This window comes from Hyaena hyaena, unplaced genomic scaffold (assembly GCF_003009895.1).
Source record: "Hyaena hyaena isolate Hyena2069 unplaced genomic scaffold, ASM300989v1 scaffold_528, whole genome shotgun sequence".
Classification (NCBI taxonomy): Eukaryota; Metazoa; Chordata; class Mammalia; order Carnivora; family Hyaenidae; genus Hyaena; species Hyaena hyaena.
This window is the reverse complement of record NW_024081158.1, coordinates 860,701-875,180: the sequence shown is the minus strand read 5'-3', so window position 1 is coordinate 875,180 and position 14,480 is coordinate 860,701. Positions and strand designations below refer to the sequence as shown.

General features: G+C 34.5%; 1 protein-coding gene across 1 annotated transcript in view; it reads right to left on the bottom strand.

Moving 5' to 3' along the window:
* The window catches only part of VPS50 (VPS50 subunit of EARP/GARPII complex), a 131,485-nt gene that overhangs the window by 90,388 nt on the left and 26,617 nt on the right, over positions 1-14,480 (bottom strand). Inside the window, exons 9-10 of the mRNA XM_039255453.1 lie at positions 13,341-13,423; positions 121-163 (exon numbers count right to left, since the gene is read on the bottom strand). Coding sequence (XP_039111384.1) covers positions 121-163; positions 13,341-13,423 — 126 coding nt within the window. The remainder of the gene's footprint in view (positions 1-120; positions 164-13,340; positions 13,424-14,480) is intronic.

Genomic DNA, 14,480 nt, shown 5'->3' with positions numbered 1-14,480 from the left:
AGTGCTGTGATCTGGAACACTGGTAATAACACAAAAGTCAAAACATAATATACATATGTACTATTAAAAAACTTCTGAAAAGAAAAAAAAACATATAACTTATGATGTAATCCTTCTTACCTCAATTTGTTCTAAAGTATCTTGAAGCTTTGAATTCAATTCACTGTTAAATAAAACAGAGTTAGAGGTTACTGTCTATGTTTTAAAAAGACAAACTAAGTGCTAAATATAGACTAGCTGAATTAACTCATAAATTCACAGATAAATGATAAAAGCACTAAATTATGCAGAGTCTACAAACAATGCAATAAAGCAAGGAAAAGGATAATAATTAGAAAAGAATAAATAAAAGAGTCATTACTAGCAGCAAGAGAATTATATAGGGAGATACTCCTAAAGAATCTATAGATAAAGTCAAGAATTTAAGAATCCACAATTGAGGGGCACCTGGGTGGCTCGGTCAGTTGAGCGTCTGACTTTAGTTCAGGTCATGATCTCAGGGTTCATGGGTTCGAGCCCTGCATCAGGCTCTGTGCTGACAGCCAGCTCAGAGCCTGGAGCCTGTCTTCGGATTCTGTGTCTCCTCTCTCTGCCCCTCCCCTGCTCATGCTGTCTCTCTCTCTCTCTCTCACAAGTAAATAAAAACATTAAAAAAAAAAAATGAATCCACAATTGATAGCAAGCTTTCAAGACTAAAAAGTATAATATTGATAACAAGTAAAATTTAAAAATTAAAATAAATCTCTATATATTAGGAACAAAGAATTAGATAATGGAGATTTTTAAAATACCATTTCAAAAAACCAAATACCTCAGAATAAATCTAATAAAAAATATACAATACAAAAACTGAACTAAAATAAAGAATTAAATACATGAAGATATATACCATGTAAAAAAACCCTATAACCTTTGACACAGTTATCAGTCCTCATTAAAATGATCTAAAATACCTGAAATTTTAATCAAAACTCCAGCAGGTCTTCCTTAGTGTATGTGTATGGAAACTGGCAAGCTGCTTTTAAAATTTATGCGGAAACTCAAATGGTTAAGAATAGTCAGGGATATCTTGAAAAACAATGTTGGAAGACATACACTAAAAAGGTTATAAAGTCACAGCAGTAAGATAGTGTGGTACAAACAGAAGAACATAAGGAGCTTGAACAGATACAGACAAAGTAGATAACTAGCCAATAAACATACAACAGGCACCTCAAGTAGGCATTCAGGAAATGCAAAATAAAGTCTACAATAAGATTCCATAACAAACAACCAGAATGGCTAAAGATATTTTTTAAATATTAAAAAATTACATCAATGAATGTTGCCAAGGATGTAGAACAAATGGAACACTGAGTTCAATGTTGGAGGAATGGTAAATTGATACATCTTTGTAAATCTACTGACACTCAACACATACTTACTCTATATTCCAGGAGTCCTAGATATATATCTTACAGAAATGCATATGTAACCCTTGCAGCATTACTTGTAATAGGTAAAACTTAAAGCAACACAATTGCCTATGAACAATTAAATGGATAAAGTGTGAGATATTTATATGGTGAAATACTATAGCAATGAAAATGTATCACATGAATCTCAAAGACCTATTGGACAAAAGAAGTCCACTGTATAGAAGTCACTATAAGATTCCATTTATATTTATATATAGTTCAAGACAGGCAAAACTTCTTAAATGACAAAAGCTAGAATTGTGGTTACCTTAGGAGGAAAATCACAGTGATGGGGCAAGAAGGAAGTTTCTGGGTTAAGAGTTTCTGGGACGTAATTACATAACTATGTTCACTTTGTAAGAATTTGTCTAGTTATACACTTAGGTTATGTGACTGAATCTGATTTTGTTCCCTTTAATTCCCCCTAAGTCAGTTAAAAAAATTAAAAAACAGAACTGAAATTACTTGAATTATAATATCTCATTACTAAAAAGGATCTGTGATATCTAACAAAATAAATACAATCATAGAGAAAGTATTTTAACAAAAAAAATTAAGGCAAACTAAAATAAAATAGAGCAAGTGAAAGGTATAATTCAGTATACAAAAATTATACACTGTATGTATTTTGAAATGTTTTAACGTTTATTTTTAAGAGACAGAGAGAGCATTAGCAGGGAAGGGGCAGAGAGAAAGGGAGACAGAATCCGAAGCAGGCTGACAGTTCAGAGCCGGATGCGGGGCTCAAACTCACGAACCGTAAGATCATGACCTGAGCCGAAGTCAGACACCATTTAACCAACTGAGCCACTCAGGTGCCCCCATACAAGGTATTTTTTACAATTGTTATCTGTTCATAAACATGACTCTCAAAGTCCTAGCAGCCAAAACAAATAGGGAGGGTCCAAGTACACAATTCAGTGTCCATAATATCAAAAACACCAGTACTCAAGAAGGGAAAAACAAAACCAAAAACTCAAAGAAACAAAAATTACTTTTGTTGGCATCAAAGTTCTGAAAGAAAATTTCACCAGAGTCCTGATAAAGGGAACAATGACTTTTATCTCCTAAGGCACAATACTCTTCACAATAGCCTTACAGAATACATAATAATGGATTCATAGATTCCATGCATTTGCTTCTTACCATGCCTTTTACTGCAAGCTGAGAAAATAATACCAGCATGATGATTTATATGTAGATACAGAGATAGATACATAGATATAAAGCAATTTGTCAGAAAAGTACACCCCCTACCCATTTTTGATGGTCTCAGGGATAAATGTCTAAACATATAGAGGAATAAGACAAATTTACTACAAATACTATTTATCATAAGCATGCTTTTGATGAAAGTCAAGAATTGGAGATTACTTTAGTAAAACCTGCAAATGAGCAAAACTAGACACTTTGATAATCAACAGTGTTAAGATTGATACCTGATTAAAATTGTCTCTAAGAAGGATTTAAGCCCGAAAAATACCCACAGCCACAGACATAGGTTAAGGGAATATTTGTAGGCAAGACTGAGATTTTTCTTAAAAAACAAAACAATAAAACGATTCTGGGACAATTTCTGTCCAAAGAATAATGAATGAATGAATGAATGAATAAATGAATGAGAGAGAGAGAGAGAGAGAGAGAGAGGAAGGAAGGAAGGAAGGAAGGAAGGAAGGAAGGAAGGAAGGAAGGAAGGAAGGAAGGAAGGAAATGAGGCTTTAAGGCCCCACAGTAATTAACAGTCATTTTAAGTACCTTGGAACTTAGAAAAAATTAAGGTTTCCAGCTCTATCACCCCACCTCCCACACCAGGCAAGTCAGTACCTTCTCGAGTTGTTTTTTCAAATATATTAGAAACATATACTCTCAAGTACAATCCCCAAGTTGTTCTTTCTCCCACATTTTCTCACTTTTGATTCAAACCATCACCACCCATTCAATTCAAGCTGGAAATCTCCATGTCATCTTTAACTCTTCCCTCGCTTCATATATAACTGGTAATCAAATTCTGACAATTGTACCATTTTACTAATTCTCATATCCATCTATGCTTCTCTCTTCTCATTTATGTGCCCTAACTCAAGAATTATCACCTTTTGCTTGAATTATCTTAATAGTCTCCCAATGAATCTCTGCACACGTTACCCACACCCACCCTTCAATCCATCATCCATTTATTTGACAAACACCATCAACCTACTGCATACCAAACACCATAAAACATCCTCCCAAAAACTCTCAGGAATAGCTCTGACCAGGGGTCTTAATTTCAGATTAGATTTGGTCAGTATTCTGTTTGATCTGGCAGACACAGTTTTTCAAATACCTTATACATGAAAAGCTACCAGTCCTGTGGGCCTGACCATTTCCTACTATCTTACATCTGGCAGCTTCACGTATGTTACCAACCTGAATCTGCAGCTCCTAATTAAAGTAGAACTTGATTCATATTAATTCACGGTGGCTCGCCATTAAACCAAAAATAAAGTCCCAAACTGGTACAGTATGTAAGATTCTCAACTCTCAACAAAAACATGAAAAATTAACTTCCCCCTAACTTTTCAGTGCCTACATTTCAGGCGCCTGGACTACATGCAATCCCCCAAATAAGCCCCAGAATTTCACACCCTCTGTTCTACTTGTATATAGCGTTCATGAGAAACAGAACATCCTTTCTCCTTTTCTCACTCACAAATATCCATCTGTCTTTCCAGGCCCATCCAAATGTCATCTTTTCCAGGAAGACTTTTCCAGGAAGTCTTCCCCTGCTGACTGTTCCCCTCAGTTTCACAATGCTGTTTCCAACATACCAAATGATAGAAGGGAATATCTGTGACTGTCTCCCTTAGCAAAGACCGTGGCTTATTCTCCAGGAATCTCCAGGCCTAACTAAACTCACAGCCTGACTCACTGCTGAGTCAAATTTGCAATTCAAACATAAATGGTGAAATTTTCCCAACATTTCTTTAGCCCCTATTTTGTATCTCAATAAATAAAACTACAGAGATAGAAAAAGAGAAAGGAGAATGTTTTAGAAGAAAAAGAACTGCACTAAAGTCTGAGTCTACAGGTACCTTAGGAAGAGAAAAAAGAGAGATAAGTAGAACTAAAGCAGTTCTACTCCTCTTTTATACAAGGCTCAGAAGTTCACTAAGGCTGAAGACAGAGACCCAGATACAGAGAGGCAAGAATACCTGGAAGAGTAAGTAGGTTAGAGCTGGTAAACATATTTGTACAGGGAGTATTTTGAGATTGGGAGAAAAAGAAATATATCTAAACTCATTCACAGTTGAGAGTAATGCCTTCTTCAATTCCTCAATTGAAAAAAAAAAGGGCTTTAGTATTTATGAAATTATCATAAATCTGGATGGTTTTAGTGCTCCTATTACTTATGGTTAAAATGACTATATCCTATGTATTAAGAATTAATGTAAACATGGTAATGCAAATAGTATGTATAAGATTTTAAATAGAAAAATCTTTAAATGAAACATTTTGGCTTTAAAATGCTTTCAAAATCTACCAATGCATTTTGACAACAATTTACTACTAATTGAAAATACATGTATAAAAATTAGGTGATTAAGGAGTGTGTATATTAAATGTACAGCCTTCAAGGAGACCTTTAGCCATCATTTAGAAACAAGAATTCATGTTATTTCAGTCTATTAATGAAAGTATGCTAAAAGGATCTATTCATAAACATTTGGATAAATAAAAGCTACATTATGGTCAAAAAAATTACTAGTTCTAAGATGGAAGGCTAAAAGCTATTAAAGGCTATTTGCAAGCTGAATAGAATAAATCAAACAATTTTAGGGGGCATTTTTAACATCTCTACAGAAGATATTAAATATAACATATCCATAAATAACTAGCTAATACTGTTCTTTTAAACAGCTGATCTAGTATATATACACTCATAAAACAGGTCCTGGAAAGGCTGCATATAAATCAAATTGCGTACAATATGAACACAAGAAGAAACAACATGGTATAGAGGTAATGAGCATCTTAATGATCCTTCCCTGGTCTGTTATTAATGAGCCATGTGATTTAAGTCCAGGCTCTTAATATCCCTGGGCATCAGTTTCCTATACAAAAGTGTGCTCGATCTAAAGGGTTGCTTCCTGTTCTAAAGTTTCAAAATTCGATTATATGCTAAATACTAGTTACCCAATTACTACATCTTCGTATATGATTCAGTAGAATGCTAAAACTTTAAAATGAGCTTAAGTAAAATTTATACTTCCAAGTTTATACTTATCTTGGTCCATTGGCCAAGATATTTCAGTTATTTAGATCAGAGATCTATTCCAGTGGTTTCAATTTACTCATAGGTGGCAGGGAGTTTATTAACATACTTCAAAGAAAACCTGGCTTTCAAACACTGTGAAGTGAAACCAACAATGATGGGATACCAGGAAATGTCCACACGGTCCTTCAAACCATGAACAAGGCTGTAAAAGCAATCAGATCACTCTGAATCTACCCAGACCTCTGTCCTCACTCTGTTCAGAAATCGGAGTCCACTCCTTAGAATAGTATAGGTGTTCAAAACATCTCTAAACTTTATGAATTATAATTCTAGAGCAGAGATCAGGCCCAGGAGCCAAATCTAGCCAACAGCCTATGTTTCTAAATAAAGTTTTATTGGAACACAGCCACATGGACTTGTTTACATACTAACTATGGCTGCTTTCAATTCACAAGGGCAGAGGTGAACAGTTGCAACTAAAACTTTACTGCTTACAAAGCTTAAAATATTATCTGGCTCCTTAAGACAAAGCTTGCCCACTCTGTGCTAAAGTTCAGCAGACCTTTCAGTTGGTCAATTAATCAAAGTTAAAACGGGAGTGTTTATATGCGGGGGGGGGGTGTGTGTGTGTGTGTCTGTCTGGCTAAATGTATATTGAATGTTTTAACTAAAATTGTATAACTGCGATTCATTTACACACTTCTGACTTAGACCCAAAATCTTTTCTCTTGAGAGGGGTTTTAACTTCTTAGTCTTACATGAGCCAAATCACAAATGAATTGTCCATAATTTCAAGTTTCAGTGTCTTTATGATGAAGTAGGAACTTAAAGACAAATGCAAAGTAATCCAAATGCCAGATCACATTTAGTTACCTTAGATCCCCTAATTTTTATGAGGTGTCTCATCTACAACAAATTCAAAAGGAAACATATTTTTAACAATGTGCTTTGTTTTTCCAAGGCATTTAACTTACTTTCAAAAACCTGTTTCATTTCATTCCTTTATTTACTTAAACAGCATAAATACAGTAACAAATACAACTGGTAGAAACAGGTTTAGGAAAAAAATACAATTAACTCTGCTACTGGAGCAGATTATAAAAATCATCCTCCTGGCCATGACTGTCCACTATATAGAACACTGAGTACACTACTAGACAGTATAACGTAGTAGTGGTTAAGGGCAACAGGTTCTGTGTTCCAAGAGACCAAAGTTTAAATCTTGGCTCTGTCACTTACTTTACAAAGTATCCATTTCCTCATCTATAAAATGGAAGCAATAGTAATACCTCTGTGGAATATTTTATCAATACCAAGGAAGAAAAGGTACAGGAAACGATTAGTACAGTACATGACACATAGAAAAGTACAAAAAATGTTTAAATATTATCACAACCACCATCCTTATCACCACTATCATGATTCAATTCCTGAAAGCTAAAAAAATAAAGATTTAGCCAGAAAACTTTATACCAATCTAATTTAGAATTACTGTACAGTCAATGCTGTCAAAGCTGACAGTGCCTAGCTTCTACTCACACTCTTACAGATGTCAATATTTCCATTCCTGCAGGGGTAATAAGACAGTAAGCCATTCACAGCATGAGCATTTCTGATGGTCTTTTGTTTATGTACTCTGTTCTTAACTGGAATATTATCCCACAGTCCTGTCTGTTAACTGCCTGTTATTATAAGCTCCGAGAGAACAAACACATTTCAAAAGCTCCTAGTAAAACAAGTAACGTAGCATCTCATGTAGATAAGATTAAATAATACTTCCTTCTTGTCTCACCATTTAGGAGTAAAGAGTCTGAAACAGATGACTTTTCTAGACAGCTGGTAAAATTTTAGAACACCAAATCAAAAGAAATATCATTAAATGTCAAAAAAAAAGAAAAGAAAAGAAAAGAAAAAAGACACTTATGAGAATGAGAATAGCATCTGAGCCTGTCATATAAACAAAAGGCTAACGGACAATTGAACAATGTGTTCCATTTTTTAAGAAAAAAATTACTTTTCTTTTAATCATGGATATAGACTAAGTTAACATCACTTCAAAATTTGAAAATACATTGCCCATGTATCCCATATCCAAAACAAAAACAAAAACAAAACCTCAAAGAGGTAACTGTAATAAAACTGTAACAAAACAAGACAAAGGAAAACATGCAAAAAAGGAAATATTACAGTTGAGTAGGACCCAAAAAAGGTGAAACATGTTCAATAAATTTAAAAAAAAGCAAACACTAATGGATGTTTATTTTCATAGAGAGACCAAAAATGGCTTTTTAAATAAGTCCAATCACTCTACTTAGTTTTGCAGATAATATTTACATAATCATAATACAAGAAATACAAGTTCTATTAGATTCATTTTTTTAGAAGTAACCTACCAAGAAAACGCGGAAGATTTAATTATAGCTGCAAAAAGAGTATACATGTTATAAACTTGACGAAATAAAAATAACAGTTTCGCTAACAAAACCGGAGAAGGTGGAGAAGTTAAAGGAAGTATACCAAATTCTTATATTTTACTGGTATTTTAATTTGAGGAGTAAACAGAGAATCAACAACTATCTACAATGATGAATCATGAAAAAGATATTTTGACATAGCATTTTAAATTATAATGAGATCTACTGGGAAAAAAAAACCTAATAAGCTGTGAAAGTGGTTTACTCTATAGGAAAGAAAATGGTGGGTAGGGCAGAAAGAAACGGTTTAGTTTTTGTTTAAGACACCTGTGTTTAAATTTTTTTTTAAAACATTATTTATTTTTGAGAGACAGAGAGAGAGCATGAGTTGGGGAGGGGCAGAGAGAGAGAGAAGCATAGAATCTGAAGCAGGCTCTAGACTCTGAGCTGTTGGCAAAGAGCTGGATGCAGGGCTCAAACTCAGGAACCATGAAATCATGACCTGAGCCGAAGTCGGGCACTCAACCGACTGAGCCACCCACGTGCCCCTAAGACACTTTTGTTTAAATATTTATGTTTTGCCCTTAGATTTTACATTATTTCAAAATGGTGCAGTATGGGGGAGGAAGACAGAGGAAAACCAAATAAAAGATAAGGAGTATAGGCAGTTATGAGAATAGCATGCTATCTATTACTCTGCTGAAGCTGACCAAATAACTAGGACTCTAAATCCACTCATGGGTCTTACTAGCTGGCCTGATGACCTAGAAGAAATACTCACTGTTTAAACACTGCCACAGCCAGAGTTCCTAGATTTCCCTTACCTGAACCTAGACAAAGACAGAGCATGACGTCTTGCTAGAAAGGAAACAAGGACAACACAGGAAGCATAGTCCCTACAGTATTGCTGTATTTGTACCCCAAAGCTGTGTTCATGATTCTATGAATTATTTAAAGGAGTTCTATAACCTACAATTTTCATTCAATTGCCGAGTTCATATTCTGCATGGGGGGAAGGGTATTCTGAAGGTTATGAGAAATTAAATACATGTGTCTTTGCTTCAGTGCTCAAGAAAGATATTCTAGTTCTGATGGTATACAAACTTTTCAGCGCATAATCCAGAATGCTCTCAGATTCCCTCAAGCGGTTTCATTCAAATGAAATAAAATACACTAAAGCAGTTTTGACTTTTAAAAATAACTTTTCTTGAAACTAATTTAGATAAATTTCAAGTGAAAAAGAAGTTAAATGCTTCATTCGCAGACATACTTTAACATAAACACATTCTGATTCCCATTCCCAGTAAATCCCAACTATATGAATCTGTCGAACAACTCAAGAAATGTCAAATAATGTGAAAATGTTCCCTGTCAGTTATAAAAGTGAACACAACTGGTGTTATAGCTTTATAGCAAGTTTTATTAAAGATGCTGAAACACATCGTATCTAAAGGAAAATACAAGGTACTAAAGGAGTACAAGTTTTCTTCCAGTTTTCAATCTACTGGGTACATGAGATTACTTGGTACTTTATGTATTAAACTACACAGTCATATAACCTGAGACAATACAGTGAAGAGCTCTTTATGCAGAAGCAAATACATGAATTCTGTTCTTCCTGCTTTCAGAATCATAAGAGTTAGCCCTCAGTTGCCCTATGTAATCTACTCCTAAGACCACAGGGTCTCTGCCATCTACCAAAAACTTTATTTCCAATAAAAGAGCAATGTGACTAGCAAAGAAAAGAGGAACATACACTTCACCCCCAAAAAATTAGGAAGTGGACAAGCAGGTTCATTGTGCATATGAACTTGCCTAAATATATTTTTTTAAAAATTACACCAGAGTCCAAAAATGCTCTGCATCACAGGTTGTTCTCTTCTGGACACTTCTAAAGAGAATATGCTTCATGATTCTCTAGTCATCAATAGAATAAAAATAAATTTAAATGTTAAAGAAAATGAGAGTATAAGTAGTTGGAAACTAGTTACTATTTCTGTGATTACCAGAGTGTCAAATGATTTTTCACTCGGATTCACTAAGGTACAAGTAAAGATTCAATCTTGTCTTTGGTTAAATTCCACAGCTCCATTTAAAAATTAAATGAATTTTTAAAGTGTTGATCAATCATATCTGAACAGTCCTAATCAGAGAGCTCAAGAATAGGCTCAGTAATGTATTTAGAAAACCAGTGAAGGGATGCCTGGGTGGCTCAGTCAGTTGTGTGTCCAACTCCGGCTTGGTTATGATCTCATGGTTCATGGGTTCAAGTCCCACATTGGACTCTCTGCTGTCAGTGCAGAGCCTGCTTTAGATCCTCTGTCCCCATTTCTCTCTCTGCCCCTTCCCAGCTTGCACTCTCTCTCAAAAATAATAAAACTAAAAACAAAGAAATTAAGAAAATAAAAAATAAAATTAAAAGACCAGAGGGAAAAGAACAAAAGAAAGGAAAATAAATGCACAGAATAAAAAGTGTGTGTCTAATTAATAAAGGAAGTTAGAATAAAATTGCAGACTCAACCTGACCCACGCATCTACTAACTCTATCACTATATCCCATATCACACTATCTACCAGAAGTGAACAAACTTCTCAAGCTCTCCACTAGGAACAAAAGTGTAAAACAAGAGGTAAAGGGAAAAGGGGAATGGGTTAAGCAGAGTGAATGGTGGCTAGCAAAACAAACAGCACTGGTGTGTGGGGAAGAAGAATTCTGGTGGAGGGGCTAACATCACTACCAAACAATTCTAACTAGTAGCTAAGCTCTCTGAGCTACCTTGGCATTGTCACTAAATTGCTAAAATAAAAACATAGCTCTAACAGATTTCCTGGGAAGACTAGGGTAAAATTAATTCCTTGGGACATTTTAATATATTTGTGCATGTATTTTTACCTATTTTCAGAGAGGAAGATAAACTTCTTATTATTACATGCACAATTGACATGCATAAACACAGCATGCTTCTTATATAAGGTAGTCCTTAAAATAAAATAATTATTATTTTAAGTCACCATTCTAGATCATTGCAAGTCCAACCTTTTTACCAGGTCAGATAACTGTCACACCTCCTCCATATATCACTATACCTTAATGAGAAAGAACTTAGAAGTCACTTCATGCTAACTTTAAAAAGCCCAAATAAAAATTTCTTTAAGAAACATTTTGTATAGTGAACTTTCATCAAGTAATAAAATTACCTTAGCACAGCTAAAATTTTTCATTATTGAAGAAAACAAAGTGCCAACACATGTCACCTGCTACCTCAATTTCCTGCCACCAAGTTTCCTATTATAATAAATGGTGACCTTTTTAAAGTCTATTCTACTATAATACCTACAACGCCTTCACATATTATGTTCTCTATTTTATTTTCAACCTCTCACTTTCCCATAAATTTTCATATATTCAGCTTCCCCCCTCAATTACACATCTCCCCTCTTTATAAAATTTCCTCATCCTGTACTTCCACTTCAAGCAAATCTGTCCCAACCAAGTCAGCTATGATTTCTTTGTTGCTATAAATCCAATAGATAGATATTTTCAGTCTTCATTTTGCCTGTGATCTCTGCAATAAAGAATTCATCATTATACTCAGAATGTACCTCATACCTGTGTTAGCTAACTCTTATGCCCCTCCTTCAGGCCCCCCTTACTCTTGACCTCTAAGGAGAGTTCAATCTCAATGTTTCCCTTGTATGTCTCATTCCCATCTCTTTAAGTCCCATCCCACTATGACCTTCTTTAGTCCAAGCCCTTCTTGATAGATTACTGAGATTATCAAGAAAATCGGGGATTATCCTGATTAGATTATGTGTGGTTCATCACTATTCAGCCAATTCCAAAGCAAAGCACCTGGCATATCATAAAAAGGAATGTATAACTGCCTGAGTTATGTTCAACCAATCACATATAAGCTGTTTCACTATAACTGATCACCAGAAAACAAACTAAATGTGTGCTGTTTCTTCAGAACCCAGAAGGCCTTGTTAGAAATTTTCGAATACATTGAACATAACAGAGCTAACTCTCTCTTCACTCAATTTAAATTTTAAAAATCTAAAGAACATAATCAAGTTTTTAATAGTGACAGCTAATCAGTATCACAATGGATAAAAACGAAACGTCACTCACTGGAACTACCCAGCCACACATTTCCTAATTAAAAAAAAAAAAAAAAGTGTTGCTTCAGTATGCATGATCTTAAAGAAAAAAATACCATAAATATTTAAATAGTCACGTCTCCCAGGGAAATAGCTAGCTCTTATCCTACATCCCACACAGAGCTATGATGTGGGGGTATATTAAAAGAAAAAATTTAATTAAGGCTGTATTAATGTTTTCGTCTACCATAATCCTTTTTATTTTTTAGATATTAACAATCAACATCTACAACATCAATGCATCATGCTCACTGCCTGCCAGAATTTCCATACAGGAGAGACTGAGGGCCTAATATATTATAGGACAGGTATGAATTTAATTTGAAACTGGGTTTGCTTCGCAAGCAGACTATTTTACTTAGAGTGCATGTTTACTTGTGATGGTTTTAGAGGAATGATGGAAACTCCCCAAGGGACTGCCACCAGCAATGTAAAACCTTCATTTTAAGCAGCCCAAAAACCCATTAATAAAGCAGAACTAATAGCAAAGGATACAACGGCCATGTTTCCATTGTACATTTTATAAATAATGAAACAAAAGATGTAACACTTTAAATACATAATCACTTAAATACGACAAAGATGATTATTACACAAAATCAAAACATGCTTAAGTTTTCCAAAATAATTCTTATCAGGGTGAGCCAAACACGTGAACCATCTGGATCTGAAAAGCGAACTGTAGTAACGCTCTCAATATTTATAAGCTGGGCAAAGTTAAGGAGGAAAAATTCCCAAGAGATGCAAGAGAAACGTAAACAGTTACATTATTCTTCTCTACTACTCCATACATTGGAAATAATATGGAAAAAAAAAAAAAAGAGTTTCAGTGAGGTAACAAGAAAGGGTAGGATTAAAAAGTATCTGATCTTTCCCACCTTAAGACTTATTTATAATTTCATTGTACTGCTCATTTATGAACAAAAGAATGTTCAGCTAGAACATAGCACTTAATGTTAATTTTCAATGTTTGTTACCAGTGTATGTTACACAGCTCCTATGTTAAAAACTGACAACAGAGTCAGCTTCAACATTTTTGCATTACCTTACCTTATGCAACTATAATGTTTAAAAGTGCTGGCGGCTTTCTGACATTCCAGGCACAACTGAATAGCTCCTGGATAGTCTTCCTCCTTAAGATAACAACAGCAGAAGTTATTAGACAGGAAACATTTTTCCTAAAGCCCCTGAAAAACAACTAATCTCTGCTTACACTCTGTCTAAAAGTTAGAGAACCAGAAAATTTTAATTCCTCTTAAATAAGGATTAGAATGCCAATGATAGATAATAATAAAATATAAAAAGACAACTAGCTCCAAGCCTAAAATGTATACGCAGACAAAATACTCTGTCCCCTTACATACACAGTAACAGCTCTCTAAGATCAAGACATGTGGATAAAGCCTATATAGAATAATAAGCTGCTTCACAGGGAAGGTGTTCTCTAACTGTTAACATATCTTCTTTCAGTAATGTTTACATAAAATGTTCCAAAACAGTAAGAATTCCACTTGTAATCAACAGTCAACAGTTCTGCCACCAAGAAATCAATAAATATTTTAAAACAAAGCTAGAAAAAAATGAAATATTCATTAATAGCCTTGGAATGTTTTTATCACCTAAACAGTAATTTAATGCCAAATGAAATTTTCTTTTTTTTTTTTTAATTATTTTAAATGTTTGTTTATTTTTCAGAGAGAGAGAAAGAGACAGAGCATGAGCAGGGGAGGGCCAGAGAGGGAGACACAGAATCTGAAGCAGGCTCCAGGCTCTGAGCTGTCAGCACAGAGCCCAATGCAGGGCTCAAAACTCACAAACTGGGAGATTGTAGCCAAAGTCAGACACTTAACTGACTGAGCCACCCAGGCACCCCCCCAAATGAAATTTCCATATGCATTTCTCAATTCAAAGTTTAGAAGTCACACGGTAATTACAGATGGCTCACTCAGAAAACCGATTAATATAAGAGATACCAAACATAACTCAAATGTGATATATTCCTTAAATCACTACTACATGTTTGATACAAAAGATAATTTTATTGCTATTTGGGTGACTGAAGTTAACATTCTCACATTGCTACAAAGTAAGGATTTTCCCAAATAAATTTTTCTAAATGAAACATGTCAACAGAAAAATGCTCTAGAGCAAGTAAATTTAAGTGTCTAAAAATGTTCCTTATACTATATA